General features: G+C 32.8%; 1 protein-coding gene across 4 annotated transcripts; it reads left to right on the plus strand.

Moving 5' to 3' along the window:
- The first annotated feature begins 373 nt into the window (after positions 1-373).
- On the plus strand, positions 374-26,785 carry LOC129803850 (glutamic acid-rich protein-like). Of its 4 annotated transcripts, XM_055850659.1 has the most exons (8): positions 459-777; positions 8,450-9,216; positions 16,439-16,483; positions 18,917-19,767; positions 21,241-21,333; positions 25,679-25,938; positions 26,004-26,205; positions 26,267-26,785. In XM_055850659.1, the coding sequence occupies exons 2-8, from the start codon at positions 8,460-8,462 to the stop codon at positions 26,462-26,464; spliced, it is 2,406 nt and encodes an 801-aa protein (XP_055706634.1). In that variant the 5' UTR covers positions 459-777; positions 8,450-8,459; the 3' UTR covers positions 26,465-26,785. The 4 variants fall into 4 exon arrangements, with proteins under 4 accessions (XP_055706637.1, XP_055706634.1, XP_055706636.1 ...); XM_055850661.1 differs by lacking the exon at positions 21,241-21,333; XM_055850660.1 differs by lacking the exon at positions 16,439-16,483.

The raw sequence follows: 26,785 nt of genomic DNA on the forward strand, positions 1-26,785 counted from the left end.
ATCGTAGTTTTCTTCAATTTACGTAAATAAATCTAATAATTTAGATATAAATTATTATATAATAATAATAATTCCTTTGGAACCTAAGAAAACTGGACGCAATAAAGTATTTTCTCTAAAATAAAATGAGACCATCAATATTTTTCCCACTGAATTAATATTTCCATCAAGACGTCGTGACACTTTTCCACCAAGTATGTTTCTTTTAATCTTTCTTGCTCAATTTATTCTCTATTGTATCTGAATTTGTTGGTTGTATTGGTGAATAAATCGGACACGAAAAAATGAGGTGAATGCCGAAAATAGCCCCTTGCGCATGATCATTTGGAAGATCGCCTATTCCTTTGCGCCACAGTGGAAAAGTCTTCGTGGAAAAGTGGTGACGATCTTTACAGAGGTCGACACGTTCTATGAGCCAAACGCCCACCAAACCCATTTCCACCCATTCTGATCGTGTCTTGGGAAATTTTTCATCAGTTGCCGATTCCTGTGGCTCTGAGCGAGAGTCCACTCGCGATCGGAAAAGAAAATTGTTCTGGGAAAAGTGCTCTATCTGTCTCTCCTTTTCTCTCCGTAACACCCAAGTGATATCAGTGTTGGTGAAATAGAGTTCAAGAAAAGCTAGAAAATTCTATGCATAAACTTTCTCAATTAGTGGAAAAGTTTTCACGAAGCTTTCCTTTCTTCTAGCGCAGTGGAAAAAATAGAAAATTCTCATAAGTTTGAATAAAACTGGAATAATATCAAGCAGGAATCTTCTTACTAGATAATCTTTAGGTAAATGAGAAGTGAATGTCACAGAAATCCCTAAGAACCATCTTTTTTTTTATCAATAAGCACCAAGATAAAGGATACCAAGGAAATGCTGATGAGAAATTACTAAGTGATTTAGAAAGGATAGATTATTGATAATACATATAATTTTATATAATCATCATCGTATATTTATGTCCATTGGGATACAGTGAGTTGCAAAAATAACCAATTGAATTTGAATTGGAATTTGTTTGGCAACAATTACAACAAGATTTACAAAAACGTTTTTTTTAATTCTAAATAATTAAGCACCACTTAATGCTTATTTTTTATAAATATTTATTTTTAATATTTTTTTTAATGTGATAAATTGATTAAAAAATGTGAAAATTAGTCACACTCTAATTTTTGGGTGCTTTTTGAAAGTTATTCAGCTGTTTGTTTACATCATTTTCCAAAATATTTTTCTAGATATTCAACGTTATGACCAGCGCACAATAACTTTTGTTTGTAAATATATTTTCAAAATTGACTGTGAGAGTGAGCGAGATGACTAGATCTAGATCTCACTCACTCTTTTTGAAATGTCAAAAACATGTTTACTAAACAAAAGTTATTGTGCGTTGGGCATTATTCAGCTCTAGAGAACATGTTTCTCAACCGATTTTGGCAAATAGGCCTTTATTTGAAAGGTCTTGGAAACCTATAGAAATTTCTGATAAAGTTTCAACCGACCGGATACAAATAATTATTTTTTTTTTTATTGAGAATTCAATTGCAAGTTCAAACATCTTCCAAAGTGTTCGAACTTTTTATTGAAATAATTTATTTGTGAGTGTTAAACCGTTACGAAAACCAATTTTTTACAAATTTGGAATGCTTTTGCTATTTCTTTATCTTAAGTTCTCAATCGCGTGCTTGCTCAATATTCTGGTTTCAAAAAATCATTTTGTGAATTTGAAAATGTTTCATAGAATGTACCATACTGCAATACTTAGCCTCACTCCTGATTCTCGGGGCCTCTGCCAGGGTCCGCGGATTCTTGGTTCCTAGAGCTAGCTCGAATCAGCTCTCCCGCACGCTTTTTGTCAAAAGGATAGTTTTATATAATTCTATTCCCCCGAATATCCGACTATCCGTTGACGGAATAACAGGCTACTTCCAGTCTCAATCCTAATAATTTAATTTACTTTTTTTCTTTTTTTCTTATTCTTTTGCCAAACATTGTAAGAGGGGCGAACCCTATTTGTTTGAGAAATTAATAAAAAATAATAATAAAAAATAATAATAGTCTTTTTCAAGCTTTTAACTTCGGTCGTTTATAAAAGTTTCTAAACATTTATTTAATATCGTTCGTAAATTCATGGAAAAAGAAAAAAAGTCATATTTCAAAAGTTAAATTAGAATAAATTTTGGATAATACAAGTTTATTCTCACATTTTAAAAGCATTAACGATTCAAAATATTCATTCATTCATTCATTTTCAACCGCTTATCCCTATTGGGGTCGCGGGCCCATGACATCCAATCTAGCAGCCCACGCCTGTCGGTCCTCCGCCACTTCAGGAAGATGTTCGGGTTCGATCCCGAGGCGTTCCAAGGCAAGATTCTGAATTTGATTCAGCCACCTTGTCCTAGGTCTGCCTCGAGGCCGAGGTCTCCTCACAATGGCTTGCATAGCTTTTCTGGGGAATCTTTCGATTCAAAATATTTCATAATAATTTTGTACAATGTATTTATTAATTAAGTCAATTGCACTATCTCAATGATTTTGCAACATACTGTATACATAATATCCAACTACGCAGTAGCAGTCTGAGAATTTTCATTTGGTGTTATTTTCTTTTCTGTTGCTGTATTTGTTTCGTTCCAAAAGTGCCCGTAGGAGAGAAATCTTAGCAATTTTTGCTTGCGACAGCAGCACACAACTATAAATTTAGAAATTACATTTTCTCAATAAAAACCACAAAGCTAGAGAATCCTCATGAAATTTTCGCTCACGAAGAATTTTCTCGAGACTTCCTTTTAGAATGCACATTTTTCTCCTTTCCAACCTATGTGAAAAATTCTATCATGAACAAAATTATTTTCATTTTTCTTCTCACTTTTCTTTTTGTTCATGAGCAATTTGAAAGATATTCCATTGAAATTTATTTAGAAATGAATGAGAAAAAAATCTTAGTGTAAATAAATAGTGAGAGAAAATTTTGTACTGGCTCAGTTGGGTGTGGATCCTCCCAAAAAATCATCTCAATTCACTGACAGTGTCTCTCTAAAATGATGATCTTTGATGACTGAGTGATGACGTTATTGGGAGTCAGTCTGAGGCGTTTTCCGAGCAAGTGTTCACAAATGCCAGTTAGACATAAAAATTTTTGTAAATAGCACTATGTGGACTTTCTCAAAATAAATCCCTCACACTCTATGTAGTCACGACCGCGAAAGTTTCTCCTGCTAACGTCAGGCGCGAAGAAAGGGTAGTTTATTTTGTCTCGATGAAAAATTAGCCTTACTTTCATCCACTCCAAATAGCATAAAAATATATGCTCTTGAGAGATCGATGATCTTCAAGTGAAGAACAAGAGCACAAGAGAATTTAGCAGACGAGACTTTTCATTATCAATAGTTGCGTATTCGCAATACCAATCGATTGAGTGACAAGTCTCACCTTCGGGCTAAAATAGCAATGGGAGAGGCACAAGTTTCATTATCAAATTGGCATGTCGTCCTATTTACATAGATTAGTTCGAAACTCTGACTGACAAGCTGATTGAATTTTGAGAAAGCAAGTAACAATTGGATCTCTTAAATTAAAAGCATCCATACCTTAAGCCGGTTCTGCATTTTAAATGGATTATTGTATTGCAAATGATTCTTCCTTGATTATTATTAGTTTAGCTGGATTGTAAAAAGAACCAGAAATGGTTTTCCAGGCTTTCAGGCTTCGAACAGTTCATATTTCTATCACACTCCCTTAATGAGTCTGAATAAATCTATTAAAATATATTGCCACTAAGGTCAAATTCAATAAAATAATATGGGAAAAATATAAAATGTTCGAAGCCAGAATACGTTCGAAGAGTAGGGGAAAGTACTCTCCCTTCGAGCGTTCATATCTTCGAGTAATGTGAATTTTCTTTTAGTTTTCCTAAGAGACTTACATATTTCTATTAAATATTACTTGGCTTATCATCAATTGTTAACAATTCCGTGATAATTTAGTGTAAATTCCTTACGAAAAACAATAAAGAAATTCACATTATTCGAAGGCAGGAACGTTCGAATGTAGAGCACTTTCCCCTAGCCTTCCTATTAGACTATTCTAGATTAGGAGTAATTTTGTTATTTTAATATTTGATGTTTAGAAAAGTTATGAGATAGATTGAAACTTTTGAATGCAATATTTTATATAAATAATGAATATGGTTTTTCATAGAATTTATTCAGGGTTCGTTGAAACAGAGATATTTCGAAATGAACTTATTCCATTTATTTATTAAAGGTACATTTACGAATATTTTTTTTATTCAATTATCGGTTATTTTAAATTTGAAATCTCTATTTCGTAACAAAATACTTTTTAGAGTTCCAACACGTTTTAATTCAGTCGAATTTTCGGGGAATTTATTTATTTATTTTTTTGTTAACGAATATTCGAAATATTTCGAAGATTCGATCTGGTTGTAATTAGTAAACTATCATAGAGAGATCTTCAATGTCTGAAGTCAAAGTCAAAGTGTTAATAATATTTTACGAATTTATTTATAAACTAAATATCCGATAATAATCAAAATTTTCATTTTAAGTTTCCAAAATAGGCTTAAGGGGTTACATGGGTCTCTCAGGTCAAAAAATATGCCTTTTTCTAATTATAATTTATTGTGTAGAAAATATTTTAGAAATTCCAACTTTTGGGATATAAAACAGTAACTTCAGAACAGAATTAAAAAAATAGAAAAATTTTGAAAATTCGACCGTATTGGTAGCTGATTTTTAGAACCATTCCTCGAAAAACAGACCTTGCGGTAGGTAGGATTTCTCCCAGTAGGTTCATCTGAAATCAAAAAACCGAATATACTCTGTTTAAGGATTAGTTGGACCAGTGGATGAACGAAGGATTTTACAAAAAAAAAAATAAAATTTCGATTTTTGGCAAAAGTTTTTGTAAAAAATTATCAATTTTACCTTATTATTCAACACATTTTGTATTGTAAAAATGGTTCTGATTGAAAAAAAAACTGCAAATCCTTCGTTCAAACAGTAGACAATACTTCTCCAAACAAGTATGCAAAATTTCAGAAAGATCGGTTCAGTAGACTCTGAGTAATCTTGACTACTGCATTGTAAAACGGTTTTTTGAGTTGAACGCTTTTAAAGTTTTACAACAATATGCGCGCGCGGGCGGAATGCATAACTAAAATTGCTCTACTTCCGAGAGCTTTACTCCGATTGACTTGAAATTTTCAGAAAATATTTTTCAAATGTTATACTATAAAATAAAAAAACAAATTTTTTTGAGCCGAGAGACCCATGTAACCCCTTAATACTCTACGGTGATGTGGGCTTAATGCAGAAGATGGAATAATCAGCCTTTCTCTTCCGTTAACATTGTTAAAATTAACTTAAAGTATTATTTTTTACAATACAAATTCGGCTGATAAAGCACTCTCTTAATAACATAAAATAATTTCGAAATAAAATAAAAAGTCTCAGAGTGTTTACAGCCGCAGTTTCTGCGAGAGAAAAGAAATTCGAAAATGGTGGCTGAAGTTCGAATCTCGAAGTGTATCGATTATCCACAAGTTTGTTGTAGCAAAAATCCACGTTTTAATTATTTTAACCGCATGTATCCGGACATCTGCCCTGAAAGATTCTTTAGGAATACCAAGACTTATCGCGACCAATTGCCCGGCAGCGACCCAGCTCTGTACTCCCATCCGAACTCTTCTAGGCCATGTTACCAGTTGACTGATAATGTCGCCGGTTTCACCCAATTACCCACACGGCGAGTAACAAAACAATACTGTCAGTGAAAGGTCTTGCTTGGAGTGTCAGCTTTTTAGTGTAATAACAACTTTGCTCGAAAATTTATTATAAAAACTCAAAATCCATTTGGTTTTTCGAACGTCAACGAAATTGTGTATAGATTACCATTTTCCTTTAGCAAAGACACTTGAAGAAACAAACTCTGGATGTAGGCGGTGACCATCTATAAGATTTTTTGTTTTTATCGTCATTATCTTTAAGAATTATAACAGACATTGTCCCCTTTTCCAGCTGGGAGTTTGAATCTTTAATAGTCTCTTGGTCGTCTTGGATAAAAGATAAATGAGAATTTATTTGCACATAATCTCGTTAATTTCAGGAAAATTCAAACCCAATTTCGAATTTTCAAATGAAATTTTCGTACAAAGTTGGAAATAATTGTGGAATATCGTACTAAAGGCTATCAAAAGAATTACTCACTCAGTGATTATGCAAAGAAATATAACGGACAAGAAACACTACGAACCTTGTTGCATTGATTTTCCTTACAATAAAATGAAGATTGACACATATGTTGACACTAGAGACAGTTCGAAATTGAAAAGTGAAAATACTTAAAAAATATCTTCTCTATGGCTTTTGAAATCCATCTTCGATTTTTGAAATTTGATCTGTGAATGAAGCAACTAGGGATATTTCATCTCAATAACGTACCCCTAAGTAAGACTTTATACGACATATTAAATATTGAGTGCATTTTGAAAAGTCCAATTTTAAACAGGCCCTCCCTTGCCAAATATAATCTGATAGACCCATTGTTTTATAATAATTCGAAAAGTTATGGGGTTGTACTTACGAAAAATTTAAAAAAAAAGCAAATAAATAAAAGGATTACTTGATATTAAAGATATAAAATAAGTAAGTAAGTTCTCGGTAGCGCAAGTTCGATGTAGGCCTTTTTATACAAATGACGTGTATCAATTAATATTTTTCTGAAATTAAATTGCTGAAGCAGCACATCCCGCAAATGCTATTTTTTGCCTAAAACTCAATATCTTCGTTTTTAGATTTTTTGAGGATACGTTATCTGTATTAATAATTGTGGCTCAATATAGATTGACATATGGATAGATAGATTTATTCAGATTTATTTAGATTTATTTATATTTTTATTTATTTAGATGACAAGATGTCACATCATTAATGCGACAACCGTAACACCTTAGGATTTTCTTATGCTGTTACTTTATTTCTCCTTTTTTCCCAATAAACAAAATTTTCAAAAATAAATAAAATTAAAAACATAAAGGATACCTAAAAAATCCTGGAAATATCGTCGTTAAACTACAAATTTTCCAATTACTCAACACACTGCGGAACTCTTGAAATACATCACACTCTTCTAATCATGTAATGGATCGAATTTTTTAGCTCTCGTATTCATTGCACTATTTGCACTTAATCATCACAGAAATTGCAGGAAATGTAGTTTTAAGCAGAGATAAAAATAACACATTGCAAAACTAGAAATTCTCCAATAATTCAGATGAAATTGCTCCGTTATAAAAACTAAGCGGAATTCACAACACGGAGCAGGTGATTCTAACAAACACATATTGCGGAAAATACTTCAAGCATTAAGCTTTTAGCTCTATGGAATAATAGGTGAGATTCTTAACAATCTTACCTGTTTTTATCACGAAATAGAAATTTTAAATTAAAATATCGTCAAGAGAAATGGCTAAGTGACTCTTAAATAAATAAGGCAATGGAAAAATATGCTCTACATATTTAATGTTATATAAACGTAAAAATTCTTTTGGTAATTAACTCATACAGTAATAGTAAGTGTTTACTTAAGTGCACAAATTTTGATATGAAAAGGTTTTTTGCAGGACATTTAAATGACTTGGGGTAGCCCTAAAAGGCCTAAACACAAGCGATTTTTGCATCTGAATTTAACGTTATTTGTATCTAAAATAATTAAGTTAGAACTGACCAAGCATAGCGTGTACTTTGACAGATTTGCTTGAAATTTCGTAAATTTCTTGAGGTATAGGGTAACAATTGCTCACACTGAATTTTCAACAAAGCAATTTTAACTCAAACCATATTCAAAATTTAACGTATTTAGTGTTAAAATCTTCTAAAAAGAACAAATATTTAGATAGAATTCATTATTCATCAAATATTGGAATAAAAATTCATAATTTAAATCAATTTATTTTTAGTGTCCAATTTTAACCTCAAAGTGTCCAAAATTATAAGCCCTTACCCTATTTTACGTAAGTTAAGCGTAAGTTTTGCACATTTCTAAAGAAAACTGGGCTCTGGGCTTCAACATAAACACAAATTAAAACTCTAACGGCTCTTTGAAGAGTATTTTTTAAATACTTTTAAACTTACTTTAGTTTTCCATAGTTCTGTATCATAGTAATGGCAAAAGTCATACATTTTAAATTAATTAAATCAATCACAGTGAAATGGCATCCCAAATGCAATAAAATGGAAATGAATTTATAGGAATGTTTTCATGATAGAAACAACCCAACTGCAAAAGTTATTTTCTCAATTTCATTCAATAAGTCCCATGTGCATGGTGCAATTTTCTTAAACTTTCTAATATGCACTATCTAATCAAAACTTTGACCACAAGTTCTAACACTCTCTTCTGTTTTTCATCCCACATCATTTGCACGCGCACCAGACTAAAAGGAATGCCCGTCAATGGTGCAACGAGCAAAGGCTCAAGTGGACCATCGAGGACGACATTCAGGCCACCATGGGTTAAGGATGCAGATGGTGATAAAGTTCCCTCACCGTCCAGGCTTAAGTCTGCAGAGAAGGGAGATGGAGTGAAAAAGACTGCTGCTGCTGCTGATCCCAAGGAGAATGGTCAACCTAAGCAAATGAGTGTGAAGCTGCAGTCGCGAGAGGTAAAGGTACCCGTGATGACTGAAACAAGACGACCATCTCAGCAGCTTTTGAAGCCCAAGAAGAAGGAACCTGAGCCTGAACCTGAGTCAGAGACAGAATCCGAGGAGGAGGAATCTGAGGAGGAATCTTCTGATTCTGAACCAAAGAAACCCCCTCCAAAGGTGGTCAAAAAGCCCGTTGAATTGAAGAAGGTGGAAGAGACAAAACCAGTTAAGCGACGAGAAAATGAAAAGTTACCACGGAAGGATTCAACGACAGATGCCACAGAGAAGCCTAGGAACAAGTTCATGGGAGAAGTTAAACTGAAGCCTGTGCTCAAGAAGACACCCAACATCGATGAACTGCCAGAGAGGCCAAAGTCAATGTTGCTAGAGACACCAGTTCTGAAAAAAGTAGTCAAGCCTGATCCCGATGAACTGCCAGAGAAACCACGAAATGTCCTTCCGGAACAACCAGTGCTGAAGAAGGTGGTAAAGAAAGAGGCACCAATTGTGCCCAAAACCAGTGATACCGAATGGAATAACTTCCAGCTGAAAGGTGAGTTTTCCACCAGCACAAGTCCATTATCTAAATGCTTAAATGTCTGCCTTAAAAAGCATCCCCAACATCCATTACTCTCATCCCTAACTCACAAATGTCACTCACTATGTAGAATAATCATTAAAACGTCTTCTACAGTGAGATTTATACGCTGTCATTGACACGTTTATACTTTTCCGAGGGCAACAAAATAGAATAAGTCATATTGTGACTCAGTTGGGGACGAAAAATAGCAGCAGTGATGAGCATTTTAGCAAGAGTTGGAATTTTAATTAACATTGACGAAAAAAAACATATTTTGGTTTCGGTTAATAAGGGGGTGGTACAGGTTATGGCCACTTCACAGAAATCTTCAATTTTTCATGGAAAATCTTATTACAAATAGCCAGACAATGAGATGTTGGCCACATTTGTTTTTGTGATTATTTTATGAATATTCAATGGATAAAAAATAAAAGAAAGCGTCTACTCTATGATGTAAATGCCCTGTGTTCAAACCCCTATTACCTCTAGGAAGAGCTACAATGTCGCCAAGGAACAAATTTTAGGAAATATTTAGTTATAAGGGCAGAATCACATTGGCAATAAAATACTTACCATAGCCTCACTGTATTTAGTTAATTTACGCATTTTCATTGCAATTCTTACGCAAATTTTCCATTACCGTATTACCTTATCTCATACTCGGTGGCACTAGGTGAAAATATATAAGGAAATTGAAGATATAAAACGAAAATTCGATAAATTGTGAGCAAAAAAAGCTAAGAGAAATTAATCGTACAGTTTTTTTGCTCACCGTTTATCGTATTTTCGTTTTATTTCTTCAATTTTCTTATATTATTTTCACCTAGTGCCACCGAGTATAAGATAAGGTAATACGGCAATGGAACATTTTCGTAAGAAATGCAATGAAAATGCGTAAATTATCGAAATACGGTGAGCCTTTTACTGTCAATGCGATTCTGCCCCAAAAGCTTTCCATATTAGGCCTCAAAATCATCAAAATAGGGATAGAATCAGGGACCCATCAAGCCTAATAAAAAGTGAAGCTATTTTTCATTTTTCCTTGTAAAAATTTTTGCAGATATTGCACTGCGACTTAAACAAATTTGCTTGTAGTTCTTGTATTATTTAGGCGAATATTATGAAATATGTATTTTTAGATAGCGTTTAATGCACAATTTCGAGATATATCAGACTGATAAATCAATTCTCTTTAGGAAAAAGCTTGCCATTAGTCTTCATTGCCTCTATACAAAACCATATGGAAAAATGAAATGTCAAGAGACCCTTGGCTAGAATATAATTTTTGAAAGAAAAACTGTTTACGACTTTAAAAACGTCATCTTTCAGTTCACTTTTGATAAAAATTTTACGCTATTTTCTTCAAGGAAAAGCCTTCTTGGTGGCTTAAACAAGCTTTCAGCTTACGAAATTCACCGAATAATTGAATTTTAATTAAATTTTTGATTTTAAACACGTAAAAATTCTTTTTTCTTTATCAAAATTTCCATCCGATTTTTTTGTAAATGTTTTCTTCTCTGAAAATAATCTGATATCATTGAAAAACGACGTGAAAATTAATTTATTTTGAATTTTAAACCAGAATGCTTGTTGAAATCTTCTAAAGATAGTTGAAAAAAACGAAAAGTGCTTTTAATTCCTTTTCCTTAAAACCAAAAAGCTAATATTTAATTTTGGGAATCAATTAAATCTGATTATGTACTGTCACTGTCTGAAATACTAAAATCATCAAAATCGGATTAAAATAAGATTTATTCTGATTTTTCAAGCATATAAAATCTAAAAGCCTTTTTGATCTTTAAGAACGTCGTTTTGGGATCCTCAAGTTTAAAAGGCAACTTTTTGGAACGGAAAGCTATTCAGATACATGAAAACGCTTTTGTACACTGAGAGAAATCCGAAAAAGTTAAAATAACATTCCGGAAATGTTTATTTTACCCAGCAATATTGATCCGAAATCGGTGTAAATATTATGCTTTTCAGGTGTATTAGGGGTTAATGTTATCCTTTTTCATGTTAATTTTACCCTTAGAAAGGTATAAAATCTACATTAAAAAATGTTGATATATTTTTACACATTAAAAGTGTTAAAATTTGAGGAAAAAGTTAATCGCACCCCCGTTTTTTCTCAGTGTACTCTTTGTCTAAATCCGGAAAAATCGTATAAATCGGCACGGTGATTTCCTAGAAAAACAGATCGTCAGTGGATTCCTTTTTCCTTTTATTGATTTTTAAGGAAAGCTCAAAAAGTCAGAATAATTGGGCTTACATATTTTCGAGAAAACTCTTGTTCTATGTATTCGAAAAGCGATTTCTCCAATTTGGATCCATTTTTGTTAAAATCCTGGCTGTACCCTTGACTTTAAATAGAGCCTCTAATCAATCCTAAATAATAGGCGCCTTAATTTATATAAAATATTGAGCATTGGACAAAACGTAGCGCCTCACCATTCACAATTTTGTTCTTGGTGTCCCAGGGGTTCGCCTTAACCGCATTTGCTGACTGAGTCTTTTATCCTGTATTCGCCACGGGAGAAATCATATTTCTTTTTAAACGTGACATATTCACAGCGAACAGACTGGGCTTTTCTACATGGTCATTGCTTTTTTACGCCTTCATTGCTTTTTTACACGTGGAAAAAATAATTAAAAATTGCGGAACCAAACCAATTTTTACACTAATTTGATATTTTTTACGCTTTATGAGACAATATTCTTTGAAAAGAAAATGATATATTAGTAAAATTTTCCGATTATAAGTACCTTGAGAGAAGAGCAAAGAGCAATTGACCGGTCAATTGCTTTTTGCTCTTAATTCGAGGTTTTTAAATTTGGTAAATTTTACTAATAAATAATTTTCTTATTAAAGAATATTGTCTCAGAGAACGGAAAAACATCAAATTGGTGCAAAAATTGGTTTAGTGCCGCAATTTTTTGATTATTTTTGCCACGTGTAAAAAAGCAATGAAGGCATAAAAAAGCAATGACCATGTAGAAAAGCCTAGTCTGTTCGCTGTGATTCTACGATTTTTATTTTTATTGAAAATGTGAAAAAATGTGCACTTATTAATCTTCTTTGGAAAATTTAAAAAAAAATCCATGGATATGTACTTCGACTTGTCATTATCTATCCCGGAATTTTGAGAAAGAATGGTTCTGTGATTGCATTTGTTTCTAGTAATCCCATTTGATTCCAGTGATTCTTGAAGGAGTATAATTTCTGATTCTATCAGAATTTTACGAGTGATTCCGTGAGTTCTAAAGATTCTAGCGGAAAAATGTGTCGTTATTCCATGCTTGGGTAATCCCTTGGTTCTTCCGTAATTAGAATTAGCTTTTATCGTTTATTAATTTGATTATTACATTTGAATGATTTCAATTTTCGACTGAATATGATTGAAGTAAAATTAGGAAAATAAATGTTTTTTTTTCTTAAATATTACTATAATATACTTGTGAATAAGTGCTTTTTTATTAAGAACACAGGTTTTCCTGAATTTCTAATTTCGAAATTTCGTTTAAAAATACTTCTGGTCGAAAACGAGGAAACTACCTGAACTATCAGGAAAAAAGTGCTCTAGGTCATTAAATTTTACAAAACTTCCTCAGAAATTCGTTTGAATATATCAAAAAGTCTGTTGATAATAATTTTACTCAAAATTATTTCAGTTGAACGGAAAATACCTAAACTACTGGAAAATTTGTATCTTAATTGGCCATAAGCTGTGACTCCATTATATGGGGGAAATGCAAATTAGGAATGCATAGCAAATGAAAATATTTCATGGTATTCTCATTCAATTAAAATTCATAGTTATGCTACTTTTTTTTAAATAATTTTCATTAACAAAGGTTTGGGTTAAAGTGTAACGTTATTATTACTACGATATCGATTTGGTTCTAGGAAGCCAAATCAAATATTGAATTTAATTTATAGTCAAATTGTTTATTAACAAAACTTTGATATATTATATTACTTCGAAAGAAACTTATGTAAGGGCAAAAGTACATTTATTTCCATTGTAAAAACTAATAAGTTCATTTTAAAAATGCAGGGAATGAAATATGATCTAGTTTTTGAAATAGTTCGTTTCAATTTATTATTTGATACAGGTAATTGTCAATCTGAACAAATCACAGTCAAATCATGCAATATTGTCTGGAGAAGAGATAGGAAAAATTCTGCCAGTTTTGATTTGGAGACCCATCGTATCAATTCTTCATAAAAGATTGGGCGAATTGGGTTTCAGATGTCACTTCTTCTGATTGACTATTTTCTGTACATAAATGCAATTGATATTGAACAAAAAGTTAGCAAAGTTCTCATATTATTTGATACAAAACGGCTAAAAGATACTTTAACTCTTTCGCGTCCATAGGGTCATATATGACCCGGGGAAAAAAGTTTCTTTTTGGCTATTTACATTAATTGAAATCTAACTGGAGTCTTGAGAAAATGAGCCAAGAATCTTACATCCTTCTATTATGATGTCGTGCACGAACAGATAGATTTCAATTAATGTAAATACCCAAAAAAAAAAACTTTTTTCCCCGAGTCATGACATTACCCTATGGACGCGAAAGAGTTAAAAGGAATAACTTTTCTGAACAATTTCTCATTTTTATTCCGTTTACGGTGACCAATGTTATTGGACATGTAACATCTTCTAAACAGACAGAAGACTTTTCAGAATCATATCTAGATACAAAAGTTAGATTTATTCCTTAAAAATAAAGGCAATCGACACTAAAGGCCTGTACACCTTATTGCGGGAAAGCACAATGGGCAAAATTGTCCAACCTTTCGTCACGAATGAGACCTGTACCATCGAATAAATATTAGAAAATGTATAAAGTTTTGTTCCGGGACCAACCCCAAGAATATGAAATCTTTTACAAAACTCCTTTTATACAATAATGGTTTATCTTATGTTGTCGTTTCAATGAACAATTTGCAAAGGAGGGCTCAAGAATGATATTAGGGGGAAGTTAGGCACCTTTGAATGTGAGGCAGCTTTGAAATTGGGATTTTTCTCTTATTTTTAAATGGAATTGAGCCATATCATAATTCTTTTTTTTTCATAATCTGTTCGTGCAGCTAAACTATATCATGATAAGGTTTAATTTAATTTAAAAATAGGAGAAATATTCCGATTTCAGAGGTGGCCTACTTTCAAATGTGCCCCACTTTCCTCTAAATAAACCTTTTTTATTTCTTCATTTTTCCTGCAATTTTCTAGATCCTTCTAATAAAACTTTGAACATATTTCAATTTCATAAAAAAAAATTATTGTATGTGGAGAAATATCTCCTGTCCAGAAATATTCTCTTTGAAAAAGGGACCTCTGAAGATAGCAAGGTCCTGAAAGATACCGTTATTCAAATACTTTGAATAATTAGTTTAGAGTAAAGATATTTTAATTAAACTATTATGCTTTAAAGTTTTTGATAAAATTCTTTTGATAACAGTACCTTTTCAATCTTATGATCTTCAGCAATTCTAGCTCCTTTTTTTACCCTTTAAGGACGATTGGAACACCGGTGTCCCATAAAGAAAATAATTTTTCCTGAGTACCTAAAGTTATTTTTTCCAATGTTTGTACGTAATTGCAAAGTGGAAGGTTGAAAGAATTTAGGATATTTTTTACAAGTCTCCAGCTATTTGCTATATAGTAAATTTTTGAGCTCAAAAATGACGAATTTTTATATTCTCATATTGATAAATTGATTTTAATTATTTTTTATACTTCCAATTTTTTAAACAATATTTTTAAGTATGCCAAATATTGACTAAAACATTTTATAATGTGTAGATGTTATAATTCCGAAAGAAACATATCAAACTAAAGTTTTACATCTTCTGTTTTGTTGAATTTCACTACGTTCCCTTGAAGGAACTTCCAAAATTGTCCAAAATGCTTCTGATTTCTTCTCTTGCTAGAGTTTTCTATTTACGTAATTTCTTCTGTCCTTCTCTCCCGAAGTATACGCTTAAGTGTTTATATACCTTTGAAAGCATTGAATTGCGGAAAGTTTCAATGTATCACTCTTCAAGTCCTTTTGGATTGATCACTGGGCATACCTAATAGCGTCTACACACTTGAGAAATTTATGTCCAAATTGAAGCAAATTCCCTACGCTTGTGCAGGAAAAATTCTTTAATATGGACATAAATTGCTCTAGTATGAAGAGGCCATAAAAGTCATGGTTTTTTTGAATAAACCCCTGATAATCTTTAATTTTAACTAAATATTGCAATTAATCATGTAAAAATAAAGATCAATGATAATTCAGACAGAGAACTTTTATCACTATTTTATAAATTTATAGAGTTTATACTGAAACATCACTTCTTGAACAAACAAAATTTAAAAGCCTTTCGTATAATTAATTTGACTTGTTCACTTATAAGTTTTAATTTATTTATTAAAACTTTCCTAAAGTCTCAAAGTTTGTGAAGCAAAAAAAAAACATTTCCGTAAGATGATTAAACTTAGACATAAATTGAATGATTCCACCATCAGAATTTCAATTTTGAGTTTTGATCACACACTTGGAAAGTTTAAAATATTTTGTGATAAAATTTCAACAAGCATTCTTGTTTAACATATATGCCTTATGGTGACATTTAGAAAACTTTCTACAAAGTCCCAAATGAAATTTTCAAGCTTTTCAACCTCCTGCAGCATCATATGAAATCGCAAATTGAGATGGCAATTCCACAATGTTCTATCAATATTGTTCAGCAACAGATACAATTTATAAAGTTTGAATAGGGACTTTAACAAAATACTTCTGGAACCTTTTGTCATATTTTTGTGTTGGTCTGCAAGTAAAAGTTTATGAAATGGTATATATATTGATTGTATTGTGCACAAAACCATTTAGAAAGCAACAAAGTAAAATAATTGGCACACAAATTTAGTGAAAATTCTACAAAGCATCTCATGTTGATTTTCTGTTTTGAAGCCAGGAAAATTGAATGAAGCGCACAAATTTCTAACGTGAACGTCATAAATTGGGTTATAAATATTTATACATTGACTGACATTCATTCCAGTTTTCAGTACAAGGTCGGAAAGATTTTCTATTTTCATAATCTCTGCTTTCCCAATTTCTCTTTCATTATAAAACACATCACACTATCAATTTGAATTATTTATTCAATCATTTTTGATTATTTTATTTTATTTAGAAAACGTTGCAGAACAAGAGCAGAATACAGCTAAAAAGCCAATAGGTCAGACAAAATCCCAAATGCCTTTTCTAATTTATTTCTTTTTAGAAACCTTTTCAAAATTGCTTGTTTTGATTTTAAGCATTAGAATACTCATTAGAAAGTTTGTTGGTACGTTTGGTACGTTTAGATTTGGAGTATTTGAAAAATTATGCTAAATTTTTTAAAGTATGAATGAACTTGTTTGAAACCGTAAAAGCGAATGAGTTTGACACCCTTTTGTTCGTAAGCTTTCCTTACATCTATAACTAAAGAATATTCTATACCGATCCGTTTTACCATGTCCGATCGGTGAGAACCATTCTTAAACATTAGAATTAAAGAAAAGCGTACGAACAGAAGGATGTCAAAGTCATCCGAACTTACGATAAGAAATTTTTCTGATTCTGTATAACAATCTCCTGAGGTGAATGTAGTGCTCTCTTAGAAAATTCCTATAATCGTGATAAGTTTCTTTCATACATTTTTCAACATCATGCAAAATCTTCCCAAACGCTTTCCATATTGACGTTGAGATCTTACTAAAGCGTAATACTAATTTGAGAAAATATACCTGAATAAATTATTTAACCATCTCTGCTCTCATGTACTAAGAAAATAATGAGATAAAGATTTGAGAATGTTATAGTTTACATCTTCATGTTATTCAGCTAATTGGACATACAAAATATGGAAAACATACAGCAAGCATCTTAATATCTTAATTCAATTTCATCGAAAATGAGGTAAAATATGCTGAAAATATTATAAAGGATTATTTTCCCACTAGAAATATCATCTTTTGTTAATTTAAGAATTTTCTAGACGCACTTATGATTTAAGCCGAGAGACGGCTTAACGTAATTATAGTCAAAATAATAATTTAACTAAGTTCCCATCAGTTTCTCACTGACTAAGCTGTTGCTTGGATTAAGCTGAGACACGAATTAGTCAGAAACTGATGAAACTGTAATCTGATCATTATTTTGATTATAATTACGTTAATCTGCCTCTCGGCTTAAGTTGTGGATGTGTTTAGAGCATAATACGTATAACTTTACGTTTATAATCCCATTATATTCATCAAACAAACAAATAATATTGAATATCACGTTGATTAAATTATAAATCCTACTTTTATATTCCTTACTATATCTTAATGAATAGCAAACAGTAACTTTTATTTTAAGAACATATTTCTTAAGCTGCATAAGTATGACAGGCTAGCAGAACTATATCTAACTAACTGATCATGAGCACTCTAACACAAAGCTTGTTCTGTGTATATCATATACTTTGCATTTTTGTTAAGTGAATTTCGAATATTTAATTTAAACTATTGCTTTAGGTGCCATCGTTTAGGTCATAGCTTTAATCATTGTTGCTGCAGTTGTACCTGCATGATTTGTGCTGAAGTGCATCCCACGTTTACGTGTTAGTTTTACAGTACTACAAGTGCTAGTCCTCTATTCAAAGTTTTATCAAATTTTCATGTACCTTCATCAGATTACCAATGCAGTTAACAATATTTATCATTGATTATGATAAGTTCCTCGAAATGTACCATATTTTCTTATTTGCTATTTAATTTCTACATTAAACACACATCTGAAAGTCCAAATAGACTCAGGCTGATCCTCGAGAATATCTAGGTTATAAAATTTGGCATTAAAGGTTTAGGTGAAAAAAGTTTAAGCAAAGAACCTCTATTAGATAAACCTAATGCCCTAGACACATTTACAACTTAAACCGGGAGACGACTTAACATAACTCCAATCAAAATAATGATCGGATTATATTTCCATCAGTTTATAACTAATCCGTATCTAGGCTTAAGCCAATAAACGGCTTAGTTAGTGGCAACTTGATTGAAATTTAGTCAAAGGATTGTTTTGATTAAGGACACCCAATAAGTCAAGTAGTAGAGCAATACTGTTTCTATGATACAAGTGTTCCGAGTTCGGATCCCCTTTAGATCACATGGATGCACATGATTCCATGGTGTATGGGACTAAAAACCCCATGCGTGTATAAAAAAAAATAAATGGATCTTCCAAACTCCCCTTGCGAGAACCCATAAGTTCCTCTACGGAACGTTGTGCTACCATTATATTATTATTATTATTATTTTTATTATTGATTTAATTACAATTACATTAAGTCATCCCTTGGCCTAAACCGCCTAAACCGTAAGTTGTCTAGGGCATAAGTTCACGCGTATAATAATTTGAGAAAAATATTTACTGTCAAATTTAACAGACTAATTATTCTCAAGGTTCAGCCTGAGTTTATTGTAAGTCCTAATGACATTTTTATTTCCTTATTTAACTGATGTATAAAGCTACCAATAGAGATTGCAAATGGAATGAGTATTCCTAAACATATTGCCTTCGTAGACAGAGGTTAGAATGATTTTAAGAACTTTAAACTTTACTAATTATTCTGCGGATCTTGCAGCTCCACCACCACCTCCACCTCCAGGAATAATGCCACCACCACCACCTCCTCCGCCAGGCCTGGCCCCTCCGGTGGAATTTGAAAAGAAACCGCTGTCGGAAAAGCAACAAAAGGTCCTAGATCGCCTACGAACACGAGCCCGACGTCGTCCGGACTGGTCTGAAATGATGGCCGAAGTTGAGCGTGGACGAAAACTTCGTCACGTCGAGTGCAATGATCGTTCTAAGCCAATTCTAACATCCAAGTCCATGACGAAGGTTAAGGGGCAGTTCATCTTTGAGACAGAGAAAGCAAATGCCCACAATGCCTTGCTGAATCAGATTCAGGTGGGCATCAAGCTTAAGCCAACTAAGTGCAATGACCGCAGTCGACCTATCCTCGAAGGATTGCGCAAATTCCGACGACAGATGACAATTGAGGAACAAATCCAGAAATCAGAATCACGAGCAAACCTCAGCGAACCACCTGCAGAAGAGGAAGAAGATGAAATGGATGACATTGATAAGCTTAGGGATGACTTGCAGAGCACGAAACAAATGTTGGCGCTAGAATTGAGAAATAAGGAAGCTCACGAGAGGGAAAATAAGCGTCTTTTAGCAAGAATACAAAATCTCGAAGCTGAGCTTGAAAGAGAACGATGGTCAGTTACTGGTGAACCTGTGCAGAGAATCAATACCCAACCAGCTGAAGAGCTCGTGCAGTCCCTGAAAAAGGAAGCTGAAGATGCTCAGAAGCAAGCTTCTATGCTGGAGAAGAAGTACCAGGATACAGCAGAACAACTCGATAAAGCAAAAAGTGAAATTGAAGAACAAAAGAGGAAAATCGCTATACTTGAGAAACAGGTTTCACAGGTACGGTCTACCGCACTTTGTCTACGGTGTACTAATTTGATGCAATCACTGAGTGTTTCAATGAGAAAGTTACGTGGTTAATCCTTAAAATTTGTAGGCGTTTCAGGGACTTTGCTATTGACGAACCTTAGAACAGTGTCTGATGACAAGGTAATGAAACTTCGAGTCGGTAAATTCGTTCCCGGTATATTCGAATTTGCATATATTAAAGTTTCGAATATATCGAAGCAACTGGCGTATAGTTGATATCGTAATAGTAAATTCCGGAAGTCGTCGGGAAAGATCAATCATTCAGGGAAAGCACATTAACTTATACCAGGCCTTGCGGCTCGGTCTCCAAGATCACTGATGAAGTTTTTGGAATCGATCCAATTGATCTTCCCCGACGACTTCAGGAATTGCCTATTGAAATTTTTAAAATCATTATCAAGAATTTTTGTTCCTGGTAAATATTCTAATCAAAACCAAAATTACGTACCTGAAAGACACTGAAATTTTGGTTCCTAAGTAATTTTTTAAACAGAATCCTTATATTTGGGAGATTATAACTGACATGTTCCGTTTCTGATCAACTAAGAACATGTGTAGTAAATTTTATACTCAGTAATTTTGTTCCTGTAGATGTTAGTTAAACCCTAGAAATGCTATGAAATCCATTGTTAAGAGGCGTCGATCCCTAGGCATACCTACGACAAGGTGCCTGAAGAAAATTCAGGATCTTGCCTTATAGCGTTTTCAGATCGAGTGCGAACATCTTTCTGAAGTGGCAGATGATTGGAAGCCATAGGTTGCTACCTTCAGTGTCCTAAACCTCCAATCCCGATTGGGACAAGCTTTTGAAAATGAATGAAAAAATAGATGGCCTTTTCCGATCCGATCTACCGGATCTACCATAAAAGCTTAAATCTTGAGAAAAGCCAGTGGGAGGCAAGGTTATATTCATCTACGGTACCGAGAAGGCTTCTATTTTCTCAGTAAACGGTATGTATCTAGGTGTTCTTAACCTAGGATATTTAAAGCAATTTAGTCGTGCAACAAGATAACTTAAAAAACTTATCGTATCAAAGGAATATTTGTATTAATCCTTAAATTCCATAGTCTATACAAATATATCGTACATCTTTTGTAAAATTGAGAATCTGTACTGTACATTAAGGTCCTGAATCAGTAATTCTTTTTCTTAAAATGTCTTCTGTTTGGCTCTTTATTTTTAATTATTTAAAAAAAAACTCATCTGGTTCACTCAAGTATTTTTTTCATGTTTATCCGACAAAGTTATGTCCCGAAATTGGCTTTTTCATTGAAGCACACCCAGTGACTATTACTGCAATTAAAGGGAAGCTTAATTAACATATCAATATCTGCACAATAATTAATTATTACATTATCTCTGCCGCTTTATATGCTTCGATTAACAACGATTGTGATTTGCACTTGGTTATGATGATGATACTCAATAAATACCCGAATAAGGGTTCAAGACCACAAATTCAGTGGCATCATTACTCATACGAGGACGATGATGAAGAGGATGATTTCCAACGAAGAAGATCATTCAGGCGTCAGGTATTACCAACATCAGCGCCCTTTCACCTCTTTCGTGTGTACTCACTTCCGCCTCCCATCGTCCCACTTCCTGTTCTCAAAAACACTTTATGAGACAATCACAAGGTAGAAATACAATCCTTCACATCCTCCACCTTCGCTCAATTTCAATTGTCGAACCATTAAAAAGTTTTGAACTCTGTAATTTAGTATTAATTGCGAATTAGTGGAATTCTAATTAAAAGAGTTGAATACGTATTAATTATTTAGTCACCTCTCCACGAGATCTATTCATTAGTTTAGTTGAAAATGGAATTAATTTACAAATGATGCTGCACATTTGTGAAATGAAATTTTCTTTTATGTAATGATTTTAATTAAACTATTCAGAGTAAAATAAGTAACCTAATAATACTGTACTCTTGCGAGATATAAAACATATTAAATTCTAAAGGGACGCAAAAATGATATCAAGATGTGTTTTTTTAATATAGCGAAAAGCGCCCTACCTTGAGACGAATTAAGCTTCGATTAATTCTTTCTTTTTAATATGTATGTTTTTAATGAATTTGACCCATAATAATATTATATTCTGAAAACTTAAAGAGTCCGACTCTTTAAGTTTTCTGAAAAGAAAACAATGGGTCAAATCCATTAGGAACATACAAAAAGAATTGAGTTGTTCGATTTCGAAGCTCGAGTCGTCTTAAGATAGCGCACTTTCCCCTACCTGTTGCGACCTAAAGACACAATGGTTTTGAATTGCGATCTAGAACGATCCTTTCTAAAAGTGTTCCCAAAAGATGTATTTTTCGTTTTATTTTTAAAATAATACAACCAATAAAGTTAAAATGTAAATTTTCATACAAGAAATTACAAATTTAGCACATCCAGATCATAAAAAAAAAATTATAAAATATAAATTACTAACACTTTCTTTAGCAAAGAATAAGAAGAAAATTGTAACAATGAGGAGAACTGATGTTTAATCAATTTGTGAACGATAATCCGGTGTTCATCGGGCGGGAGCGGACTAGCCCAGAATAAAAGTCTTTTCTTCCCAGAGCTTTCGGTTCACTACACACCTTCTTCAGTACAAGAAGTAGTGCACCGCAAGCTCTAGAAAAAAGACTTTTATTTGGGCTAGTCCGCTCCTCCCCGATGAACACCGAATTATCGTTCAAAAAAAGAAGAAGAGTGCGAAAAAGTGGGACTGGCATATTGTGTAATAAGTTTCAGAAAGGAAGGAAACTTTTGATTTAATAAAGTTTTTCTAATCGAGAAAATATGGCAAAGGTATTAGATTTTGTTTTTCGTTTAAATATATTTTATTAAAAAATAAAAAAATAAAATAATAAAGTTTTAAATATCAAGTGCATCACATAGCAAAAACTTAGCTGCCCGAACAGAATAGCTTATTGAGATTCACTGAACATTCAACTTTCGACTGTACCAAATACTAAATCATGAGAATTATTTATTCACAATTAGGGGAAAGTGACCATGCTTGATACGATCCAAGCTTGATAATAACTATTTTTTTCCTATGTTAATCAATAGTTATGACTCATCGCAATATATTTCAATAGCTGGTGCTAAGCCTCACATTTCCTAAAAAAATTAGTTTCCTAGCTCTTTTTTCCTAGTTTCAGGAAGCAAAAATCAAGAATAGGCCCAAAACTGTAATTTCGATACATGATATTTCATAAGTATTTCTTAATTAATGTCGTTGTTCACGAAAACTACTATCATAGGCACATAGAGGGGTCATCAGTACTAATATTTATGTAAAAATATTTTTACTTGGTGGACACTGTTTTTGTGGGTGGTAACAAATTCATAAATTCTACTTGTGTCCATCCTATATTTTAAGAAGGGTCCATGAATGATAATTTTAATGTGGCAACTATATCATTAGATGGGATTCTTTCATAATTACACATATTGCAATCCGCTAATTTTATCGACAATTGACATAATCTTCAACCCTGTTGCCTGAATTTTAAGGTTGCAGAATGACATTTTCATGGACTCAAAGTGAAAAAAACGGTTTTCGCTAGCGCCCTAATGTCATAAAAACATGGCTTAGAAAAATTACATAAAAGTGATTTTAAAACTAATAACCAGTCATATAAACGATTTAAGCAGATAGATTAGAGATCCGTCTAAATATTGATGTGCAATTTTTTGTATCCGGTGAATTTTTTGCAGTGAAAATGGGCCTCCGAATTGTCGAATCAATTATTATACAGGAAGGCCCCGGACCCAACTTGTATAAAAATCGCTACTGAATTTCCATTTTCTTCTTGAGGAAAATCTAAGGATTTCCAGGAACTATTTGAGGTTGGATTATGAACCTAATAAGTGAGACATTTTTTTGTCATAGTGCAAGAATCGCTTCGGTTTGTGTGTTAATCAGAAAATAATCACAAACCTTGGACATCATTTTACAGTATCAAGCATGGTCACTTTCCCCTACGATTTAAGCTTCAACACTAATTATGTGAAAAATCGAATGTTAAAATTACGAGTAAATAAATCTTATGTGGCCTCAATTTTGTCTTGCTAACATTTAATACAAATTCTAATACATTAATAAGCCCGATAAGTATATTTAGTACTTCTTGTACTAAAATTAAATATGTATTAAATTAACATCTTCGTCGAAATTGAAAGGGAATAATTTAGGAACGGAATAATTAAAATGAATATCTATTTTTTTTCTTTATTCAAAAAATTAAATTAATAATTTAAAAATTCAATAATTCAATTTTAAAGCATGATTACTAAGTAAGTTTTATTACATGTACTAAAACTAAAATAATAATATGAATAACATATAACATCAAATAGACATTTCTGTTTATTTTTTACATTGTTTTTTTTCTGACTATAAACATAACACATATAAACAAAATATTTTTAAATAATTTTACCACATTCCATTTTATAATTTTAAAGCTGTACTAAAAAAAATAATTCGTAAATTTGAAGAATGCGTTCTAGACAAAATTTTCATCATGAAGATATTTATAAGGCTATGATGATTTATAAGTTGAAAAAATGCTGGATACTTCTTTTTTGGGCTATTTCAAATTTTTTTTAAACATTTTAATATGATTTAAATTTAAATTTTAATGGTGCTGTCACATTTCTTCAATTTTGTTAAATTTATTTAATCGATTGAAATTTTACTTCTCACTTTTGTGAAATCATATAGGGGGGGAGCTTTCAGGCTTCGCACGCATACTAGCTTCGAACACTTCCTATTGTTCCCATATTCCTTTAAGAATCTGACCTAGCGACTATTTAAATAGGTAGCCTTACAAATATGGAATCATGAGGAAAATACGAAAATTTGAATTTTAAAAATTTAAAAGGTAAAATTCCAATCGATTGAATTTCACTAAATTGAAAGGTGTGCTAGCTCCATATTTATCTGAAGATCTGAATTGAAAAGATAGTTTCAAAATCGAATTAGGGTAAGTGTGCCAAATTCCGGCCAGCTTGCAATTTCGGCCATCTTTTTTGTTCCTCGAATTTCCATGAAATTTTAGATTTTACGTAGGTACTCTAGAGATTATACAATACAAAAGAATAACAAAAAATGTAGCTTCGACAAACGAGATGACGTGAAAAAGATATTGGAAGAATTCCCGAAGGGCAAGGAACTATGAGAATGAAGGTGGCCGAAATAGGCCACCAAAGCTATGTCTATATTTTTATTCATTATAAAATGTATTAAGAATTATTTTAGAGTAAATTAAGACGGTAAACTCTTTACAAGGCTCCAAGCAACACTCTTTCAGAAGAAAGAATAAAAAAATCATTTTGAATTTAAAATATTACATTTCAAACTTGAAATTTGACGCTTGCATGCAACTATGCCGAAATTTGGCACACTTACCCTAAATGGAAATTAAACGATTTAGTCTACTTGCATTTTATAGATTATTTCAATGCCTGTATTTCAAAGCTTGCAAAGAATTTGCAAAGAACACCCAAAAAAAAGTATTGTACAAATTTTAAAATTCACTTAACCATAGTTTTTTTAATTATTTATTTTAAAAAACAAACCATGTTCTTTTTAGATCGATTTTGGTGTAACATAATCTCACATTTCAAAATACTAAAATACACTTTTGTTTAAATATGAACGAAAAGAAATTGTATTAATTTTTAGCACTGTTTTTACTTTATATAAATTTATGGCTCATTTCTAACCAGTTCATCCATTTACTCAATTTAAGTTTGCGGTACTTAAAATTTTATTGCAAAACCCCTTATTTCACATCCTTTTGCCAATTAACTTTTTCATTACATTGCTTATGGGAATTGGATGGTAAATGTTATTTTTACGGAGCAGGGAACTGGCCCAGGAGGTGGATCGAGACGTGACAGTGAAGCCCCACAAAAGGACAGTTCTCCAGAACCAGAACCCGAGGTATCGGAGAGTGATAGTGAAGAGGATGAGGCGACCAAGGAGGAGCGCCGGAAACGTCGCCTGATGCGTGAAGTGAAGATGCTCCATACGAAATTGACTCGGCTCAAGGATAAAGAGAAAGTGGCCAAGAAGGAGCGTGAAGGTCTAAAGGACGCCATGAAGAAGGCTCAAGTGGCTCTCAAGTAATTAACACAAAAACTTGAAATTGATTGCAAAGGCACTCAATCTGTTATTCTATGTCTTGAAGGGATGAAAAGAAAAAGTATCGTGGTCTGCAGAAAGAGGTTGACAAGATGGCCAAGCTCATGAAGGACGTTGATGTGGATGAGGATGAAGAGAAGGAGGAGGAAGAAGATGCCGAAGAGGAGGAATCTGAGGAGGAGTCCGAGGAAGAGTCTGAAACTGAATCTGAGAGTGAAGAGGATTCTGAGAGTGAATCTGAAGCTGAAGTTCGTACAAAAATTCCTGACAAGTGATATCCTTTTGCTTATATTTTGTAATTGTTTACAGGATGCCACAGATGAGAAGAAGAAGGCAAATTTGGAGCCAAGGGTGAAACGACACGAAGGACTCCTGGCAGCACTTAAGAAGGGCAACTATCTCCATCAAGCCAATGTGGATCGTCTCAAAGATGAGGTCATCAAACAGCGTGAAGCCTCTGAAATACTCCAACGTGACCTTGACTCAGTTCTCTCTGAACTGGGTTAAGGTCAGGAACTGAGGAAGACCCAGAATGACATTAAGATATGCCACCTCAGCTGCATTATACAGAGCAAATGAGGAAACCATCCTCCTTCATCGACAGTGAGGGAGTTATCTACTAAAGAGATTAAGGAATGGAGTAAATCGCTTTGGAATTTCCTTTATATTGCTTTCATCGAGCTACTATATTACTTTTTGCATAAAGGCGTTTTATTATTTAATTTCTTATGCCAGCATTACACAACCAATTAACACCCAAACCATTTTTTTCTAGTATTGATGGTGGTGAAAAAGAAACGTTTACATTATATACAATTTTACTCTGTA

This window comes from Phlebotomus papatasi, chromosome 2 (genome assembly GCF_024763615.1).
Source record: "Phlebotomus papatasi isolate M1 chromosome 2, Ppap_2.1, whole genome shotgun sequence".
Lineage (NCBI taxonomy): Eukaryota > Metazoa > Arthropoda > Insecta > Diptera > Psychodidae > Phlebotomus > Phlebotomus papatasi.